General features: G+C 41.1%; 1 protein-coding gene across 1 annotated transcript in view; it reads left to right on the top strand.

The window, feature by feature from the left end:
• EFCAB6 (EF-hand calcium binding domain 6) overlaps positions 1-22,935 on the top strand; it is a 135,408-nt gene that overhangs the window by 18,290 nt on the left and 94,183 nt on the right. Inside the window, exon 5 of the mRNA XM_078851486.1 lies at positions 11,820-11,956. Coding sequence (XP_078707612.1) covers positions 11,820-11,956 — 137 coding nt within the window. The remainder of the gene's footprint in view (positions 1-11,819; positions 11,957-22,935) is intronic.

Genomic DNA, 22,935 nt, shown 5'->3' on the forward strand with positions numbered 1-22,935 from the left:
ATTGGGTCTTAATGCCATTTTTTCTTTAACTGTAAAAGAGAGGATAATAATTCTCACCTCACAAGGGTTGAACTCATTCATGCTTGTAAAACAGTTTGAGATATTCAGATGGAAGGTTCTATAGAAGTGAACAGTGTTGTTATAATGAAATACATGCAGCTACAGTACAAGAGGATGGACTACATGACCCACTTGATGTCCCGTCTAGTCCAAGTGATTTTGTGACATAACAATCACCACTTTTATTTTCCATAAGTAAGCCTAGCCACCTTCATAATAATTCTTAAATATTTAGAAATGCAAAGAAAAGCTAGGAAAAGATTTGGAATATTTCAAATGCATGATCAAAGCTATGAAGCTAGATCTGAACATGGGATTATTTTCTTTCTAGCCACTTGCAATAACAGTTTTGCAGTAGACCACTATCAGAAGAGCTGGTGAAAACATGGGAGGGAAGTAATACTGTATGGGGAGAATGGCCATTACATTCTGGATTTTTTGTGGCACATCCTAAATACAGCACTCAGTGCAAGAAGCTGGCCAGATGCTAAGCAGATGTATATAAAGATGAACAAAATGAATCATCTCCGTCTATTTAGCGAGTGGCTTAAGAGCCAATCTGAAGAAGTTAAGACAGCCCAATGGCTGGAGCAGCCTGTGTAGTCCTTTCTGTACTCCCCTCACTATGGGAAGGGGAAGACTAGAGGGTGCACTGCCTGCATGCTACTGCACTGAGTGCTCCAGCAGAGCAGGGCTCTGTGCCCCACAGGGGTGCTCATCCCTTGTACCCAAATCCTGAGAATACAGAGGGTCAAAGCACTGCTCAAAGGGAAAGTGGTCCCTTTGCACAATGAAAGTTCAGTGGGTTTGCTGCTAAGAGAGCCTCCGTAGTCTCGGAGTCAGGGGCAGGATTTTCTCCTTGATTACTTTATACAAAAGCACAAAAAAGCAAGGAAGGAAATATTGATTCAAACAGTGAAGTGTCTCCAAACATTAAAAAAAAAGTTAGATTCAGGTAAGACTGGTCACCTGAAACAGCTTTTAACAAAAGCAGCAAAAATACTCACCTGAGGAGTGTGGTGTTTAGATGTTGCTTATAATTATTAGATTTGGGAGCACTGGTTGTTGGGAGTCTGAAAGGACAAGAAACAGGAAGGAGCGGGGAGGAGTCGAGAGGCTGGGAGAAAGCTACAGAGGGTGCAGCAGCAGCTTGGTAAAGAGGTTTCCACTTTGAAAATAAAGTCCTGTTGAAGCTTGTTAGTACCTTGCCTGGTTGATACAACATTTTGGCAATGAGGATGGATCTTCTGCCTCTGAACCCACCTGCACCCTTTCTGCAAAGCCCAGGTGAGCCTCCAATTGCTTTTACTACCTGGATCCATATGTCTGAGACTTATCTGCTTGCAATCAGTGCTACAGAGATTTCTGAAGTAAGAAAGCGTGCTCTGCTAATCCACTGCTTTGGAGCAGAAGGGCAGCGTATATTTTACACTTTTCCCCTTGCAGATGATAAATATGAGACTGCATTAAAGAATTTTTTTGTGCCAAAAGTGAATGTAGTAGCTAATCACTTCAGATTTTGCAGTGTGAGCAGAAACCAGGGGAAACTTTAATGCAGCATATTGCTTCACTGAGGAGTCTGATTGTAATTTGTGACTTTGGGAATGTGGCAGATGAGATGATTAGAGACCAGCTCACTGAGAAAACAACCATGCTTCATGTAAGAGAACGCTTACTTTTAGAACCACAACTTACACTAGAAAAAACAATAACCATTGCTACTCAGATTGAGTCAGCTACAGCTGAAGCCAAAATAAGGAGCATAGATACAGGAGGCACAGTCCAGACTGTGACTGCTTTGCAGAAAAGTTCACTACCACTGCAGACACACAATGGCAAGAGGAAAACTAATGAAAAACCACCGAATCAGCAAATTCAAAATACAGTAAAAGCATGTTTTCGCTGTGGATCCCCACAACACCTTGTAAGCTATACAGGATGTCCGGCAAAAGTAGCTCAGTGCAATCATTGTAAAAAGATTGGACATTTTGCTAAAGTATGTCGCAGTAGCCCGTTTAATCAACAGGTGCATGCAGTTACAATACCAGATGTTACTGTGCTGAGCGTGGACAAAGTCACTACTGCACATATTCCAGAACAGATAAAGTACACTGTAAACGTTTCTGCCATACCCTCAGGCAAACCACACTCTATTCAGCTAATGTTGGACACTGGCTCAGCAGTATCTATACTACCTGATTCCATCTATCTGCATTACTTTAAAGATGTGCCTCTTACTGAACCCAAACTTCACTTGGTGTGCTATTTGAAAAACCATATTCCAGTACATGGCTCCCTGCCAGTAAGAATTACTTTTGGCGATTGCTGTGTAACTGCAGAGTTCTACATTGTCCACAAAGGCACTCCTATCTTTGGCAGAGATTTATTGGCTGCTTTAAATCTCAGGGTAGTTAATGGACGAGTTGATCTTCCTCAGCAAAGCACTCTTGTGGTACACTCACCAGTTTCAGCTGGGACCCAACACCAGGTTGAGGAGAAACTCGGCTGTGCTTATGGGATTTTGCATAAAGTTAAAATGCAGAATAATGTGATGCCTGTATGACAGAAGTTACGGTGCTTACCATTTTCAGTCAGGGAAGCTGTTTCAGAGGAACTTAGCAAACTTTATTGAAAGGACATTATTGAAGAGATCAACTTCTCGGAATGAGTTTCACCTATAGTAGTGACGCAGAAGAAGGGTGGAGGCATTCGCCTTTGTGTGGACTTAAGGGAGCCAAATAAAGCAATTGTGATTGACAGTCATCCTCTTCCTCACATAGAAGAAATGTTTGCAGAACTCCGTGGAGCAAAGATGTTTTCCACTCTTGATTTGCAGAGCGCATACCACCAGGTTATGTTGCATGAAGATAGCAGAGACTTCACAGCATTTATTACACATGAGGGACTATTTTGTTTTAAATATGTTCCATACTGTCTCGCATCTGCCCCAAGTGCCTTTTAAAAAATGATGTCATTGATTCTGAAGAATCAACATGGAGTTCAGTGCTATCTGGATGATATTATCATGTTTGGAAATACTTCTGAGGAGCATGACAATAACCTGCAGCCTGTACTAAACTGCATCAGCATACCAGGCATCCAGCGCAATAGGTCCAATTCTGGTCCAATAGGTGAAATTCTGGGGCATACAATTTCACAGGCTGGACTAAAACCTGATCCAGATCATATCCTGGCAATTTCAAATGCTCCTCCTCCAACAGATTTGCAAACCTTGCGTTCCTTCTTGGGTCTTATCTCCTGGTATGCAAAATTCATTCCCAATTATGCTTCTGTCATTGAACTGTTACGGGAATTACTATGGAGAAGTTCAACCTTAGTGTGGACAACGGATGCACCAGAAAGACTTATTGTACATAGTGCAATACTTGCACTATTCAGTCCTGCATTGCCCACAATTGTAACTACTAATGCTTCTGATTATGGACTTGGGGCTGTTCTCCCACAACTGCATGAGGACAACACAGAGAGGACTGTTGCATTTGCTTCAAGGACACTAAGTAATGCTGAGAGAAAATATTCTACAGTCGAAAAAGAAGCACTTGCTTGTGTCTGGGCTACTGGAAAATGGGGAACTTACCTGTTGGGCCACACGTTCAAGTTGCGCACAGACCACAGCCCTTTGACGACGTTGCTCCCCATGAAAGGACTGGGAAGAGCAGGATATCATATTGCTCGATGGTCTGCAAGACTACTCTCTTTCAATTATGAACTGGAATGTAAGCCTGGAAACCAAAATATGGTCGCTGATTGCCTTTCTCGCCTGCCTTTGCCTTCACCAGATGGTCCACCGGAGGATGAGGATGTAGTGGTTGCACTTATTACAAGCACTCTCACTGCAGTTACAAGAGAACAATTTCAAGCTGCTTGTTCAGCGTGTCCAATTCAACAAAAACTATGGGAATTTTTGACAAAGAAACGACCCAGTCACCCTAAAAACCTTGACCCAGTTTTGCTGCCTTATTTTAGAGTTTGGGGTGAACTTTCTTTGTTTGATGGCCGTTTTGCGACGAGGTACACACCCGCTCCTTGTGCCAGAAGAATTACAGTCAAAACTCATAACCTGGCACACGATACTCATCAAGGAATTGTCCGAACCAAACAATGACTACGGGATCTGTATTGGTGGTCAGGGATGGACTCTCAAACTGAAGTACTCATAAAATCCTGTGTCACTTGCCAAATGCATGATAAGACAGCAGTGACATGTACCCCTCCATTACAGCCTGTTTCTCTTCCTGAATCTGCATGGGAAAAAGTGGTGATTGACATTGTAGGATCCTTTGATACTGCTCCAATTGACTGCCGTTATGCCATCACTTTAATAGACTATTTCAGTAAATGGCCTGAGGTAGCATTTACATCGCAAATCTCTTCTGCTACAGTAATTAAGCTCCTCTCTTCAGTTTTTAGCAAGGAAGGTAACCCCAAAGAACTGGTTTCAGATAATGGTAGTCAATTTAGTTCCCTGGAAATTGAAACTTTTCGAGCACAGAGGAACATTTTACACAGAAGGTCATCCCAATATTACCCTCAAGCCAATGGGGAAATTGAATGGTTCAACAGAAGTTTGAAAGAGTTTGCAAATGGCTAAACTGGAAGGGCGATTGTGGATACCCTTCACTACTGATTTCTTGCAAGCATACCAGGCTACACAACATGTCACAATGCAAAGATCACCCACAGAGTTACTGCATGGGAAACAGATGAATACTAAACTGAACATTGCTGGATTGTTAAAGGCAGAGGATGATGTGAGAAAAACAGTTGAACAGAACCAAGCAAAGTCTAAGGCTTTCACAGACAAGCGGCGGGGTGCTAAGGAACCAAAGTTTGAGTGTGGTTCCTTTGTTAGAATATGAAAACCTGGAATTTTACGCAAAGGGGACCATAAATTCACAGCTCCTCTTAAAATCATAGAGAAGAAGGGATCTTACACCTATCGACTTTCTGATGGGCGGGTATGGAATGCTTCTTATCTTGTACCTGCATATGCACCAAGAGGAGATTATGCCAACACCCAGTCTGCATTGGATGTACCAACACAACAAGACATTGCACTGGAACTGGGGCTTGAGAGATGGCCTGTCAAACCCAGATGACCACCTGTGTGGACTAGAGACTATGTTATGTAGTACCTACAGTGTTTTCAGTGTAATATTTCTGCCAACAGTATAGTGTCTTGTTTCATATTTGTTCCTGTGGTTAGAACAATAATGTTTATTTTAATTGGGAGAGTTTCTTAAGAGAGGAGGGAATGTGGTGTTTAGATGTTTCTTGTAATTATTAGAATTGGGAGCACTGGCTGTTGGGAGTCTGAAAGGACAGGAAACAGGAAGGAGGGGGGAAGAGTTGAGAGGCTGGGAGAAAGCTACAGAGGGTGCAGCAGCAGCTTGGTAAAGAGGTTTCCACTTTGAAAATAAAGTCCTGTTGAAGCTTGTTAGTACCTTGCCTGGTTGATCCAACAAGGAGTTATCGGCTATGGGGTTGAAACCACCTCGGAAAAGCAGAAAAAGAAGAGAATCAACCACTAGGAAAAGCAAATTTGTAAGAAGGGTTGTGAGGATACAATGATGGCTCCATAATGCACTTATGCATCAGGGTTTACATTTCGGCATTTCACTTCTAGCTGTTGTATGGAGATGTTTGTGCATAAGTATTCATACAAACTAATCCTTAGTTCTGGACCTAAACTGCTAGTGTCTCTTTAAAGGTAAGCAACATACTGAGCCTGTTTCTCATTTACACTAAGCCGCCTTTACACTCCCGTAAAATGTGGTGGTGTAAAAAGGCCTTAAAGTGCGCATAAATATATTACACCAATTTTAAGGGCCCTCTAAATAGCTAGAATGTATAAAGGGCCTTAGTGTAAAATGAGAATTAGGCCCAGTATCTCGTCCTCACTCCCCACTTTCCTACTTCCCTTCCCCCACAAATTTTTGATTTTATGTTTATGAGGCTCTGAAAATAGTCTAATTCTTTTCTATCTGATTTGGCCTATCTCTACCAGCTGGTAAATAGGAAATGTTCACCATAGGAAGCCAATACTCTGCAGAGTGTAAACAGATGGAATCAATATAAAGTGACAAGTTAGACTGTGCTACTGAGAATACAGAGCCAAAACTAAGAGCATAACAGTCACGATACTTATTTTGTTCCAATTCATTTGGTACTGAATAGCACTTCATATATGCACAGCTGTGTCCTTCTGTTTTTTACTTTCTTTCTTCTGGTTTGATGATGACAATTTCAAAGAAAAACTTTAATTAAAGATTTTACACAAAATGGCCCAAAGTAGAATATATGGAAAATGAGCATTGATGTGTTTATTGCACAAGGAATATTTTTTCATGCATTTATTTTTCCTTTTTCTTTAAACAAAGCAAAAAAAAAAGTATGCATGAAATGTGCTGGATTGACGGCCTTGCAGGCTGAAGTTTTCTGTTTGTCTGCAGTACAGGCACCAGATTGAGCTCTGGCTGTGAAAGCTTGCTCACCCTGCCTTTCCTGTATACCTGGTACCCTGCTCTGGAGAAGCCATCCGTTAGGGATGAGAAGGTGGTTCATTCTCCAAGCCCATTCCAGGGTAGAATGTGAGAATTTCTGCCTGTGTGTGCAGGCTGAGGGAAAGAGGATGCCAGGAGCCAGGATTGCTTCAGTCCAGCAATGGTAGCTTCCCCAGAAGGGCTGTGGAAATGGATGGGTTATGGCCTTTCTCCCTTTCTTGCCCTGTACAGACCAGCAGACTTTGCCTTTTGTGAAGGAAAGCACATCTTGCACCCTGTAAACGTATAATGCACAAGCTGTGCTTCTCTGGTGACTGCTGCAGAGGCAGTGTACTTCCAAGCTATTCCCTGCTGCAGGCCGTGCCTTAAAGGCACAAGTGACTTCTCATTCTTTTACCCCCAGGAATGACAACGTGGCGGTGGGATGTTTGACACGTTTTCACTAAAATGAGAGAGGTGGAATGTTCTGCTGGTTTGAACAGTGGGCTGGCAGTCAGGAGACTTGGATTTAAATCCCAGTCCTGCCATTGCCTCATTCCTCAGCATAGAGTTCTGTAGAATGAACAGTTGCGACCCTTAAATTTTTGCCATTTTTACTTCAAATAAATATTTCAGTACTTGCTGTACTCCCTACATTACTAGGGTGTTTGCTCTAAAGAGGAGCAGCAACTGTTAGTTTGCACTTGCAGAATTTCCTTCAGATTCTCTTACAAGCAGGGAGCAGCTTTTGCTACCTGCAGAAGCCATGGGTTTCAGACTCTTCCCTCCCTATATCCCCCAAGCTATGCAAGGGAATCTCAGCAAATCTGCACAGAGGTCTCTTGCCTCCTCACTCCAGCACTTTGCCTCCCTTGAACAACATGATCTCTCTATGAATTGTGCTACAAGGGGCTCACTTGTCCTGTGGAATCCCCTGAAACCCCTTTAAGGGTTGTTCTACACCACACAGGGGGGAAGACTGTGTAAGTTAGTATAGACAGAATCGGAGGGTTTGGGGTGGGGAGAATGCAGTGATGCAGTGCAAACCAGTGAACCCTCTCCACCTTCCTCTGCTTGCCCTGTCAAACATTCAGAAGTGAAACTGTGTTCTCCATGCAGAGAGGATTCCACAGAATAAGGGAGCAGGAAGGAGAATATTATGCAGGTGGTACCCCACAAGTTCAGATCCATGGGTGCAGGCTCTCTTTGGAATGCATATGTTGAAGGAAGTATGGGGATCATTAATAATTATGTTGCTAGCAAAATACTGTTAGGTGGGTAGCCTTGTATTTGGAGGTAGAGTACTTCAGTCTTTGCAGGATAATCTGTGGTCTGCATAAAAACTGTATTTAGAACTCCCTGTGTCTGGTGCTGGATGTGATTTGCACTGAATTTTCTTTACACATCAAAGTGTAAGAAAATACTTTAAACACCTAGTACTCCTGTCAAGGTTCCTCCCCCACTCTGAACTCTAGGGTACAGATGTGGGGACCTGCATGAAAACCTCCTAAGCTTACTTTTACCATCTTAGGTTAAAACTTCCCCAAGGTACAAATTAATTTTATCCTTTGTCCTTGGAATATCCACTGCCACCACCAAACTCTAACTGGGTTTACTGGGAAACGTAGTTTGGACACGTCTTACCCCGCAAAATCCTCCCAACCCTTGCACCCCACTTCCTGGGAAAGGTTTGGTAAAAATCCTCACCAATTTGCATAGGTGACCACAGACCCAAACCCTTGGATCTGAGAACAATGAAAAAGCATTCAGTTTTCTTACAAGAAGACTTTTAATAGAAATAGAAGTAAATAGAAGTAAAGGAATCACCCCTGTAAAATCAGGATGGTAGATACCTTACAGGGTAATTAGATTCAAAACATAGAGAATCCCTCTAGGCACAACCTTAAGTTACAAAAAAGACACACAGACAGAAATAGTTATTCTATTCAGCACAGTTCTTTTCTCAGCCATTTAAAGAAATCATAATCTAACGCATACCTAGCTAGATTACTTACTAAAAGTTCTAAGACTCCATTCCTGTTCTATCCCCGGCAAAAGCAGCATATAGACAGACACAGACCCTTTGTTTCTCTCCCTCCTCCCAGCTTTTGAAAGTATCTTGTCTCCTCATTGGTCATTTTGGTCAGGTGCCAGCGAGGTTACCTTTAGCTTCTTAACCCTTTACAGGTGAGAGGATTTTTCCTCTGGCCAGGAGGGTTTTTAAAGGCGTTTACCCTTCCCTTTATATTTATGACAACTCCAATAACTGCCTTTTGACCCTGAGGGATCCACCAGTGCTACACAAACTACCTTCTTGTAACACTGCTGAAATGCAGTTACTTCTGGGGTGGAACGTAGTAGCCAACTGACACGCAACAGTAGTAAGAGAGGACAATATGGCCAGGCACCAAGACAAGGTCCTACTGTAATGTAAAGTGTGATTGGCTCATTAATGTCTATTGAGAACAAACAGGACTAACGTTTCTAATGTTGAAAGAAGCTGATCATGTTCAATGATCAGCTGAAATATCTTTATGTAGTTGTGACAGGATCCCTGGGGTACTGGGGAACTGTTATGCTCTTATCTCTCCAGCCCAGGCTCTTTCTCGAGCACAGGCTCTCTCTCGCAATGCTTTGCTAGTGACAAGCAGCAAACCCCCCAGGTGCTGTTATCACTCAGTACAACAGCCCCACATCCAGCTAAATTGCATGAATGCTCCCTGAGCCACTCACGAATCACACAGAGAAAGGCACCAGCAAATCTCCCAAGCCCCCAGCCTTGCAGCCCAGAACAGTAACTGTCTTGCCCTAGTCAGAAGCCTGACTTGTACATGTTCATTACCCAATCTGCCCCTCCCTCGATGTGGAGAGGATACACGCTAGCCTTTGTAACCTGAGCTGAGATTTCCCAAGCACTTCAGCCAAAACGCTCTGGTTTAGATAAAATATAAAACAGGTTTATTAACTACAGAAAGATCAATTTTAAGTGATTATAAGTGGTAGGCACAAGAAGTCAGAGATAGTTACCAAAGAAAATAAAAGGTAAGCATGCAGTCTAAATCCTAGACTTTATTAGGCGGAACAATATTTGTATCAAGCAGTTTTTCTCACCCTACTGGATGTTGCAGGTAGGTTACAGTCCTTAATACACAGGCTTTCCCTTTAAGCCTGGGACCAGTCTCCTCAGTTCAGGTCTTTGTTTTCCCAGCATTCTTTTGCTTTCAGTGTAGGTGGGGAGGAGAAAGGTGCCCTCATGATGCCACTGACCCTTATTTTATACTCTTAATCCATGTCCCTGGAAAGAAACTAACCCAGGCATGCCTGGTTGGGCTTCCTGAGTCACAGGGTTGCGCAATTCCCATTGTGTGGTGTTTCTCTTACAGAATTGTAAATTCCTTGTTTACAACTCACCTGCTGATTAATGGTGGTTTGATGGCAGCCTGGGTGTGGATCACCAGCTTTGTTGTCACTGGAGAACTAACAATGTATGACTCCCAAATTTACAACATATTTCAATAACAACCATACAGCAAAATCTCATCACTTCATAAACCCTAATGATATACATATTTTGACAGAACAGGTTTCAGCAGATCATGACCTTTAAAATGATACCTCACAAGGCATACACTGTACAAAACAGATCATGATTATATGACAGTGGTGGATATGGCGGTTCTAGGGTGCTGCTTGGAGGTACAGAGTGCCACAGTAGTAAACTGCATGGCACTCAATTTGACTTATAAGAATGTAGGGTTAAGTTCAAACTTCTGGGAAATGAATCTCTGATTCTGGGGGGATTGAAGTATTTAAAGCTTGATTCTTTGACCATACAGTGACCCTCTTTAACAAAATCTGATTACCAAAAGATATCAAATGTTAATAAACAGCCTTTCTCATGAAAACCTTGTGGTTGTGTGGGACTAGATGTGTGGAAATGTTTTCCCAGTCCAGTGAAACTGGGAAATTTCTGGATTTTTGCCAATCCTGTTTATATTATAACTTTATTGTGTTGTCTTAACTGTTCATAGTAGCAAAAGGCAATTTTTATGAATAAAACCAGCTTTCCCTCCTCCTTGTCTCCATCCAAAACAAAAAATTGCCCCCTTCCATCATCCTGGCCTGTGCACACCTGCCAAGGACCAGTGATAACCTGACTGTTTGCCTCAATTCTGCTTACTTTGGATTAGATTGTGGGCCCATTACTTACATTGGTGGGCAGGTATAACCATAGATTGTGCCATTGCAGTCAAAGAAAGTACTCATGGGATTAACTGCTCAGCAGTGGGAATAAGGAGTTCACAATGGCAAAGCTCCTATTGACTTCAGTGGGAGCAGGATTTCACCCAAGGTTTTGCTACTTTATACTCCTGCTAGCAGTGCATAGCCTATAGGATTCTATTCTGGCTCATGTACCATCATCAGAACAAGCAACTTAGTTCCAGTTGTAGAATCTATATTGTTGCTCCTGTTGTGTGAACCAGAAAGTACACAACTTGACTTTCATTTCCCAGCTTGAATTTTTAGGAACAGTAGTTAAAAAAAGCAGTATTTTTAAGAAAACTTTCTTACTTGTAAACTGAGCAAAATTCGACATAGAAGTAATTGAAAAACAGTAAGCTTGGCACCCCACAATGTCATGTTTTAATATATGACTACATTTTCAGGTTCAGAATTTGCACAGATTTTCAGCAGGGACAGAGGAAAGGGCTGCAGTTGCAAATGTCACCACCTTCACTAGCAAAACCCCATGTTTTCTTTTTTCACCCTCAAACATACCCCCTTATTTTTGGTAAATATTTGAAGTGAATAAAAAAGAGATTCACTCCACTTTATGAAGAACACTAATCATTTGTTGATTTCTAATAAACATAAATACTAGTGTCAAGCAGATCTGCCACAATCATGCAGTATTTGGTTTCTGGCAAATCTCTAGGTTTCAGTCATTGGAGGAAGATGTCTTTTATCTACTGCTTAAAAGGAATGAGTTGTATTTGAAACTCATTACTTTGCCTAAAAGTTTTTTAACTTTACCAACACCATTTACTGAGGAAATTGCCTTTAAAACATTCAATAACTGCACAGTGTTCATGTCTTCTAGTCATTTTGTAACACTGTGCTCAAAAAGTTGTTTTTTTTGCATTGTTGGAAAAGGTATAAAATGTCATTTTTTATATTAGCAAAGCTGTCCAGTGCCTGTGTTTCAGGTTGCATCAGTGTTTGTTTCTTGTTAATTTGATCATTTGTCATTTATAGATTTCAAAGAATTTGAAAAGCATCCTCAAGACCTGTAGACTTTTTGACTATAACCGAACAGGACAAATACAGCGGCATGAGCTAAGACGGATTCTTGAGATCAGTTGTTTCAAGATGAAGGATGCAGAGTATGAAAAGTAAGTAAGGAAATAGTCAAAGATTTCTGTATGTTTCTTGAAATTAATAAGTTAAGGGGCCTATGTGGCCTTCTGAACTGCACAGGCTGTCAGATTCTGGAGAGTGGCTTGGCAATAGGCTGACTTATTAGGATAAAAGCTGGCTGGCTGCCAAGAGCCTTGCTCCATATTATGGACCTATCCCTTTAATCACCCAGATGCACACTGCAGCCTCTGAAACTTCCTATACTCTGAGGGAGGTAGTAATTCCATTGTCTGGTTCCTAAAGGAATGGGTCATAGCATCTGAACTCCTCCTAGCTTCAAGCAGCTTGATTGTTATGGGTGGGAATGGGGGTCTCATCCACACAGTCTCAAAGAGATTGGTTTCAGAGTCGCAGCTGTGTTAGTCTGTATCTGCAAAAAGAAAGGGAGTACTTGTGGCATCTTAGAGACTAACAAATGTATTTGAGCATAAGCTTTTGTGAGCTACAGCTCACTTCATCAGATGCATGCAGTGGAAAATACAGTGGGGAGATTTTATAGACACAGAGAACATGAAACAATGGGAGTTACCATACACACTGTAACGAGAGTGATCAGGTAAGGTGAGCTATTACCAGCAGGAGAGAAAAAAAAATCAAACACTTTTTGTAATGATAATCAAGGTGGGCCATTTCCAGCAGTTGACAAGAACGTGTGAGGAACAGTGCAGGGTTGGAGGGAATAAACAAGGGGAAATAGTTTTACTTTGTGTAATGACACATCCACTCCCAGTCTTTATTCAAGCCTAATGTAATGGTGTCCAGTTTGCACATTTAATTCCAATTCAGCAGTCTCTCACTGGAGTCTGTTTTTGAAGTTCTTTTGTTGAAGAATTGCAACTTTTGGGTCTGTAATCGAGTGACCAGAGAGACTGAAGTATTGTCCGACTGGTTTTTGAATGTTATAGTTCCTGACGTCTGATTTGTGTCCATTTATTCTTTTACGTAGAGACTGTTCGGTTTGGCCAATGTACATGGCAGAGGGACATTGCTGGCACATGCTGGCATATATCACACAGGTGGATGTGCAGGTGAACGAGCCTCTGATAGTGTGGCTGATGTGATTACGCCCTATGATGGTGTCCCCTGAATAGATATGTAGACACAGTTGGCAATCTCTCTGGTCACTTGATTACAGACCCAAAAGTTGCAATTCTTCAACAAAAAAACTTCAAAAACAGACTCCAACGAGAGACTGCTGAATTGGAATTAAATGTGCAAACTGGACACCATTACATTAGGCTTGTCTAAAGACTGGGAGTGGATGTGTCATTACACAAAATAAAACTATTTCCCCATGTTTATTTTCCCCCCGCTACTGTTCCTCACATGTTCTTGTCAACTGCTGGAAATGGCCCACCTTGATGATCACTACAAAAGGTTTTGTTTTTTTTCCCCCTTTCCTGCTGGTAATAGTGCACCTTACCTGATCACTCTCGTTACAGTGTGTATGGTAACTCCCATTGTTTCATGTTCTCTGTGTCTATAAAATCTCCCCACTGTATTTTCCACTGTATGCATCCGATGAAGTGAGCTGTAGCTCATGAAAGCTTATGCTCAAATAAATTGGTTAGTCGCTAAAGTGCCACAAGTACTCCTTTTCTTTTTGCGGATACAGACTAACATGGCTGCTACTCTGAAACCTGTCATTGTGCAAGGCACTGAATTTAGCCGTATGGAGCGGAAATCCATCAACTTCATGAAAAAACTCGTACAGATACAGACAGACATCATCTTCCTTTCCAAATGCAAACAGATGGACATCATACCAAAAGGACTGAAGGTAAAAAATCCATTACAATCTACATACCACACAGACTATGCTGACAGATTGTGCCACACACTCTCAAAGAAACTGCAGTACCACCTGATCAACATCCTATACAGCAAACGGGGAAAGATTAAGAATGAGCTCTCAAAACTGGATACTCTCATAAAAAGCCAACCCTCCACACAAACTTCCTCATGGCTGGCCTTTACAAAAACTAGACAAGCCATTTACAACACACACTTTGCTTCTCTACAAAAGAAAAAGGACACTAAACTATCTAAACTACTACATGCCACAAGGGGCCACAACAGTGGTTCCCTTAATCCACCCAGCAATATTGTTAATCTATCCAGACATACTCTTAGCCCCGCAGAAGAATCTGTCCTATCTCGGGACCTCTCCTTCTGCCCCTTCACCCCCATGAACATGATACAGTTCTGTGGTGACCTAGAATCCTATTTTCGACGTCTCCGACTCAAGGAGTATTTCCAACACACCTCTGAACAGCATTGATGACATCTTAATGATATGGACCCATGGAAAAGAAGCCCTTGAGGAATTCCACCATGATTTCAACAATTTCCATCCCACCATCAACCTCAGCCTGGACCAGTCCACACAAGAGATCCACTTCCTGGACACTACGGCGCTAATAAGTGATGGCCACATAAACGCCACCCTATACCGGAAACCTACTGACCGCTATACTTACCTACATGCCTCCAGCTTTCATCCAGACAACACCACACGATCCATTGTCTATAGCCAATCTCTATGATACAACCGCATTTGCTCCAACCCTCAGACAGAGACAAACACCTACAAGATCTCTATCAAATGTTTTTACAACTACAATAGCCACCTGCTGAAGTGAAGAAACAGATTGACAGAGCCAGAAGAATACCCAGAAGTTACCTACAGGACAGGCCCAACAAAGAAAATAACAGAACGCCACTAGCCATCACCTTCAGCCCCCCACTAAAACCTCTCCAATGCATCATCAAGAATCTACAACCTATCCTGAAGGACAACTCATCAGATCTTGGGAGACAGGCCAGTCCTTGCTTACAGACAGCCCCCCAACCTGAAGCAAATTCTCACCAGCAGCCACACACCACACAACAAAACCACTAACCCAGCAACCTATCCTTGCAACAAAGCCTGTTGCCAACTGTGTCCACATATCTATTCAGGAGACACCATTATAGGGCCTAATCACATCAGCCACACTATCAGAGGCTCATTCACCTGCACATCTACCAATGTGATATATGCCATCACGTGCCAGCAATACCCCTCTGCCATGTACATTGGCCAAACCGAACAGTCTCTACGTAAAAGAATAAATGGACACAAATCAGACGTCAGGCATTATAACATTCAAAAACCAGTCAGAGAACACTTCAATCTCTCTGGTCACTTGATTACAGACCTAAAAGTTGCAATTCTTCAACAAAAAAGCTTCAAAAACAGACTCCAGTGAGAGACTGCTGAATTGGAATTAAATGTGCAAACTGGACACCATTACATTAGGCTTGAATAAAGACTGGGAGTGGATGTGTCATTACACAAAGTAAAACTATTTCCCCTTGTTTATTCCCCCTCCCCCAACTGTTCCTCACATGTTCTTGTCAACTGCTAGAAATGGCCTACCTTGATTATCACTACAAAAGGTTTTTTTTTGTTTGTTTGTTTTTCCTCTCCTGCAGGTAATAGCTCACCTTACCTGATCACTCTTGTTATAGTGTGTATGGTAACACCCATTGTTTCATGTTCTCTGTGCCTATAAAATCTCCCCACTGTATTTTTCACTGCATGCATCTGATGAAGTGAGCTGTAGCTCACGAAAGCTTATGCTCAAATAGATTTGTTAGTCTCTAAGGTGCCACAAGTATTCCTTTTTTTTTTTAGGGAGATTGGTGTTTTTGGGGTAGAACCTCTTTGTCTTGATCTCCAAAAGATTGTCTGATGAGACATTCCTTCCCCCCTTCACACCAGTTCCAGGAATGGTACTGCTGGTGCCTTCTCACCCCACCCTGATTACATGCTGAATGGTGATAACAGTGAGACCCATCTGAACCTGTTCTAGGGAGAGAAGAGATGAGCAATGGAGTGGCCTTCTTTGCTCCAGTCACTGGAGGTGAAAAAAACAATCTTTTGCTCAATCCTCTTGCTTTCCTTGGCTGAGTCCTGGGAGATATTTGAACTATGAGTCCTCTTCAGAAGGTTATTCAAGCAGGATAGAACATACTCTCCCCATTGGGATGTCAGGGAAAGCTTGGAGCTTTGATATCATGCCCTAAGCCTGATTGCCAAGCATGGTAATTAAGTGAGCTGGAAACACAGATTCTGTCTCTGGGAAGGGGGTAGTTAGAAAGGGAATATGAGTCAGCAGACAGAGCGTGGGTCTTTGATTCAGGAACACTGAGTAATCCCAGATCAGCACTGATTTGCTTGGTAACCTCAGGCAAATCACTTAACCTTTCTGTGCTTAGTTTCCCCGCCTGTATAAGGGGATAATTATACTTACCTCACTGGGGTGATATGAGGATTGATTAATTAATGATTGTACAGGAGTTTAAAATATAATACCCTCTGCCCTGTAAGTGCTAAGTATTAATTAAATGTCCACTTGATACTTTTGGCATTATGATTCCAGGGTCCCTGCCAGCTTTTACTGTCATAAACCCTAGCAGAGGTACCTCTGTCAGAGGGCAGGTGTGGAAGTGAAAAGTGGCCACTGCCTCTATTCTACTGGGGGTCTTCAAAAGGCAGTGCCTGCAGTCCTAAGGTGGGCTAAACTGCCCCAGGAGGATGGGCATCCAAGGCAACTGGAGGATACACTAATTCCGTGCATCTCTTTACCATTCTTTGCTTGTGGACTCCTGTGGAGCCCTGGCTGTGATTTAAAGCTGCTCCTCTTCGGTGGAAATTTTGAAAGAGGGCAGGTGAATTGCCCCTGGAATTCAGGAATGTCAGCTGGTGGAGGTAGGTATAATTAACACCACGAACAGAGGAGAATCTAGCTGTGTGTTTACCACATGGCAGTTTCCAATATATCCTCTTGGAATTTGGAACTGCTTTCACGGATGCATACGCCATAAGGTCCATGGAGCTTTTGTCAGCAGCAATCTTGGAGGCTGTTTTCTGTTGGATAAGGGCCTAAAGGAAAATTAAACAAATTAGGATGGGCCGTTCTTTTGTTGTTGGTCCCCCTGTCCCCACCACAAGCAACCTCCAAAATAATTTTTAGCCTGTCTTTGCTGGTTGGGCTTACTGTTTCAATTTTTATATCTTTTCTGGCTGGGACATTCTCCAGAATTACATCCCAACAAAACCAATTAAATAATTTTGTACATGCAATTATAGAACAGAAGCAATACTCTTCTAAAGCCAGCAATCAACAAACAAAACAATGCTTTATTTGACAATAAAGCTTGTGTTTGGCACTGAAATCTGAAAGGTAGTAAATCTATAAAAAATGTTACTAGATCTCCATAAGTACTGAATAATAAAAAAGATCACAGATTTTTATTTGGGTTTTTTTTTAAATGTTCAACAATGACGATGTTTCAGATAAAACTTCTGAAGCTTAACATATAAAATAATGATACAGATTCACCTTTATATTGGAGAACAGAAGATCAGAAATAATGAATTACTTCTTTTAAAAATTGCTTTCATCCTATCTTGCTTAGTAAAAATCACAAAACTACAGTTACGTTCTCTTAAAGAAACCTGTTAAACTTGAGAGATTTTATATGTAACCAAACTGTACCTGAATTCCTTATTAGGATGGACCATTAAGCATCTTGGAGTCTATTCTCCACTGAAAGTACATGGGTGACATCATTAATGATGATAGTGCATTGAGGGAAAGCTATTAGTGCCTTGTTCCAGGGATGAGAAAGCTTTAACTTTTTGAGGGCAATTAAAATCATGGGCCAGATTCACTGCTACACCAGCAGTTTTGCACTGCTCTAGTTAAGATGGGTTTATGGTTGTTTGCAGCACCAGGGCAGCACAAAGGAATAGACATGCCAGTAAATCTGGTTCTCTATCTCCACCACAATACTCCATCCTCATAAATCACCCTTCCCCTGACCCAGCATGTCTTAAGTGAATATTATCCAAGTGCATAAACTTAGTTCACTTATTAATGGGCTTTTGCGTATAACATCATAGGTAAATAGGAAAGGGCAACAAATAAAATGGCAAAGTCCAGGTGTTCTCATGTATCTCCTGAGTGCCTTAGTCATTTTCTGACTTCCCAGGAGTGATCAGCACAAGTGAAATGCCTCCACTTTCACATTCCAGAAATTTCAATGACTAGCTAGGCTGCTCCAAAAAAATAAAATAAAAAACTAAAAAGGTTTTTCCATGAGAGGTGATAACAGCTGAGAAACTAGAAAAGGCTAGCAGGAAACTGAGCAAATGTAACTCTTGTGGCAAGACACCAAAAGCTGCACTTCCTATATTTCTTTGCCTAACAGTCCAAGTCTCGGAGCAATTATCTGTGGAGGTCCCCACCAAAAATCCACAGCCACCCCCTAACTAAAGTCCATGGGCAACTTTCACTCTTCTTTAGCATTCCAGGGTCTGAGATCAGGTAGGCCGAGAGGTCTTCTTTTCTTTAAGAATATTATCATTCCTCCCTCTCTTCTTCCTGTTTTTTCATTCCTAATTTGTTAAAGCCAGAGCCTAGATGGAAGATCCTGCCTCACTAAAGAGCCTAAAAAGCCAGCTGCATTAAAAAGAAACCAGTATCCTCTGTACTGCTAGTCTAGTTTAAATTGGCTTCTGTTCCTGAGGTTCCCAGTGATGTTTCCTTAGATATTAGGAGCCTCACTTTCAGTGACATGAACCCATAGAGGAACTAAAACATTAGATTCTCAATTGGCTGCTACACTGTATCGCTTTAATAGCTCTGGGCAATATAGATTTAAATGGCATGGGTTTTTCAGATGAAGGCTGCATTTGTCAGAACAGACTAGTTCTGAAGTTTTGCTTTGGAGGACCTGAAACTTTTTCCAATACTCCCAGTTAACAGGCTCCTGGCTCTTACCATCCTTTTTGTCTCTGGAATTTGTTCTAAACTACAGCAGAGCCTAGTCAACCGGAGAGATAACTTCCAGACCAACTTAGAATGAAAAGACGGCTATACAGGTGTTTCTGTGTCTTCAGTGTTGTCCCTTCTACTGGAGTCTACTGCTACTTTGCCTTCTGGTGTTCTCCTTCAAGGTAGTTTCCTGTGTTCATGTCTACTCTGCGCTCAGAACTCTGCAGCTGTTTCTGATTCAAGCCCAAGCCCATTGAATATTTGGTTTGGAGTGATTGATAAATATTTCTGCCCAAGACAAATCTTCTCTTGTGGTGTTCTGGGACCGTGTTGAATCTCTCCCTTGACTTTAAGGGTCTTTGGATCAGGACTATAATTATAAAGAGGGCTTTCTCTGACCACAAATGTCAGTCTTTAGGGTGGGAGACACAAAAGGAGCTGTGTGCTTTTGGGAAAATGGTCATAGTCAATGATCAGGCTCCATATAAATGCATGAGATCCAAGAGCCGTGTGAAGGACACTATTTAGCCTCAGGAACTTTCTCTCAGATAGGCCAGACCTACTCTAGATAGACAAGTCAGTAGTTTGTAGTATAGTTGAAATGATACTAAGTACCTGTCAATGAGAGAAAAAGTCTGGCAGCTCTGAAGTCTTGTCCTCTCACAAAAAAAGGCAAACCAGCTCCCAGTTGATCTGTGCCGGCACAATCTTGCCTGGAAAGAATGGTCCCTAGCTTTCTCCCTCCCATCCATAGATCTTTATGCCTACCTGACAAATACCATTCTCCTGTACCCAGTACTTAGACCTTCAGGCTTTCACAGTTATACAGTCCAATGGTCCTAGTGGACTTTAAACTCATCCAAGCCTCTCATCAGTGCTGACACTTCCCTGTTTTGGAATGGCTATTTTAACAAAAAGCAATGGACCTTGACTCTCTCATTGGTATCCTGGATTTGTCTGAGAACAAGGCAATCTCTTCTCATATATTGTGGAAGGGGTGCTCAGATATTATAGGAAGGGTAGTGGGCAGATACAGTACCAATTCTTAAATACCACACATAGAAGATTTTTCTTAAGAGTCAGATGCTCGAGATGAAGTTGTCCCCTGGCACTTTTAGTGTACTCATCTGGCAGTTATGCAGCAAATAACTCAAGGTTATTTTCCTTGTCAGCATTTCAGAGCAAATCTTTATGTAAAAAGTGAAATGTTCTTAAACAATGGGCTGGAAAGAATAATGGGTACATTTGTTTTTTTTTTAATTATAATGACAAAATAGCATTCATATTTGTTAAAAATAGAAAGTAGAAAAATAACAAAATAATTCTAGTAATGACAACATTTTGATATTTAGAAAATCAGCACTGCCTTATGTCCACATTACATTTAATTTGAATCTTCTGTAACTGGCTAATTTTTTTAAAAGGGTAGGGAGTGATTGGGTGTTCTTTAAATAATGTGCTGAAATTTTAAAAAAATGCACACTTTAAAATGTGTACAAGGATATTTTTGCTCCCTTGTTCATGTTTGTGTAAAGGTCTTTTCAATAGTGGAAAAATAACTCCAGGCCAGACCCTTAGTAACCCTTAGGAACAGGCTTACCTTTAAGGAAGTCAGTAGTCCTGTTGATTTCAATGGGACTACTCATGGCTCTGATTCAGAAAAAGCATTCATATTCAGGAAGGATGCTTAAACACATGCTTAAATCCCATTACATCAATGATAGTATTAAAGTTATGCATGTGCATAAATGTTTAAGGGTCAGGGCCTTAGTGCTTTCCTGATTTGGGATTTATTTGCTCAAAATTAAGCACACGTGTGTTTGCAACATCAGGATTTAATTAGGGGTCTGATCCAAAGCCCATTTAAGACAATGACTTTCCATTGACTTTAACTGGCTTTGGATTACTGAGAATACAGGGGAAACAGTGAAAGTGACTACACATGGTGCTGTCAAATATACAAAGTAAACACACAAATAATACAGGTGTTTTATTTGTCAGCTGACATCTTTCAGTTGTAGTAACCTGAAATATTACTACATACAAGGCACAGCAAACAGATCCCTTTAAACAGTAGTTCTCAAACTTTTGTACTGTTGACCCCTTTCACATAGCAAACCTCTGAGTGCGACCCTCCTTATACATTAAAAACACTTTTTAGTATATTTAATACCATTATAAATGCTGGATGCAAAGCAGGGTTTAAGGTGGAGGCTGACAGCTCACGACCCCCCATGTAATAACCTCGCAACCCCCGAGGGGTCCCAACCCCCAGTTTGAGAACTCCTGCCTTTAAAGATGGCACTTTTTGTTTAAGTATGGGTTTGCCCTTGTGTCCTTGGAAAACATTTCTGAGTACAGTATGTTCATTGTGCTGTGCATCAGTGGATTGCCACCCTATTTTATCTATCCATTCTAATCTAATCTATTTTTTTCATTTCCAGCATCACCACCACTGCAGTTATGAGTAACTAGTATAACATAGTACCTTTAGGATCAAAGAAGTTATGTAAATAATTCTGAGTACTGTACTATAAATATCACAATACGGTAAACATCAGTGAGGCTATTTATTACTTTTCCACATGGAGACTGGAATAAAAAGGAATGCCACTTAGTGATTTCAATTTTAAAAGCAGTCTATCCATCAGGATGATTCTGCTCAAGAATTCTTGTTTTAAAGTCTATAAACATGGTTTCCCCCGACCCAGGAATGAATGTTTCATTATTTAATTCCTTCAGTAAATACAAGGATCAGTTCTACTTCCAGTGAAGCCAATGGCAAAAGTCCTGTTGATTTCAGTGGGAGCAGGATTTGCACCATTGTTTGTGGATGCTGTAAAGAAAAGCTCACTCTCTATTTACTATATCTTCAAGCTGCACCATGTCCTTTTCATAGTAACCTAAGGTAGTGATAAAGCATGCAGCATATGATTCTGATCCACACTTACGGCTTGGGTTTTTCGGTTCCCTTTTAATGGTTCAATGCTAAGAGCAGCTTGTAATGCATAATGATGTTCTGAACAAATAATTAGTGGTGTTGTTCCATTTTTGGGTTGACGGAATTGATTTTTTAACTTTGACATATGAAAATCCAGAAAAAGCCTTCTTGTTCAATCACCAGACACTGCCTGATATCAGTAACAATACAGCTTATGGGGGATGGAGCTTTTCAGGTGTTAGAAATTGGAGCATCCATGTGTTGATGAAAACTGTCACTTTTGTTTTTAGTGGTAGATAATGAGTGAAGTGTTCATTTTTGATAATTTGTGTATATCTGGGTTTAACAGTATTTGAATGTTACAAAAACTGAGCTCCAAAAAAGTATGAATTGCAAACAGATATATCATGAGTGACATGTCATTTATACCAAGATATAGCATTAACCTGATCTTTAACATGGCTTTTCTTGTCATGATTGGACTGTCAGTGTTCAAATAAGCCAGTCACACAATGTTTGTGAAGTATTTCCTTTATTTTGAATTTGTACAGGGAAGTTTGCTTCAAATTGGAAGATGGCCTATCCATGTTATTATTAATAAGTTTTTCTGTCATGCTTTACAGATTTTGAACCACTGTACAAATATTAACTAGTTATTCCTTTGGGTATGTAGGCACTATATCCCACCTTTATAGATGGGGAAACTGAGGTAAAAGGCGGTTAAGTGACTTGCCCAAGTTGCTTATCAAAAAGGAGATTGAGGGGTGACTTCATTTAGAGTCTCTCTCCACAGGGAGAGAATAGTACAGGCTCTTTAATTTAATGGAGAAGGGCATAAGAAGAACCAGTGACTGGAAGCTGAAGCCGGAGGAATTCAAATGAGAAATTAGGCACAAAGTTTTAACCATGAGTGTGATTAACCATGGGAACAAACTACCAAGCAAAGTGGTGGATTTGTCATTTTTTGTTGTCTTCAGATCAAGACTGGATGCCTTTTGGGAAGATATGCTTTAGTCTACCACAAGTTATTGGTTTCAATACAGGGACAACTGGCCTGTGATATACAGGAGGTCAGACTAGATGATCTAGTGGTATATTTAGGCCTTAAACTCTATGCATCTCTGAATTGTACTACAAAAATCTCCGCTTTCATTTAAAAAAATTACATATTTTTAGTGATTAGGAA

The sequence above is a fragment of the Lepidochelys kempii genome, chromosome 1 (genome assembly GCF_965140285.1).
Source record: "Lepidochelys kempii isolate rLepKem1 chromosome 1, rLepKem1.hap1, whole genome shotgun sequence".
In the NCBI taxonomy this organism is placed as follows: domain Eukaryota; kingdom Metazoa; phylum Chordata; order Testudines; family Cheloniidae; genus Lepidochelys; species Lepidochelys kempii.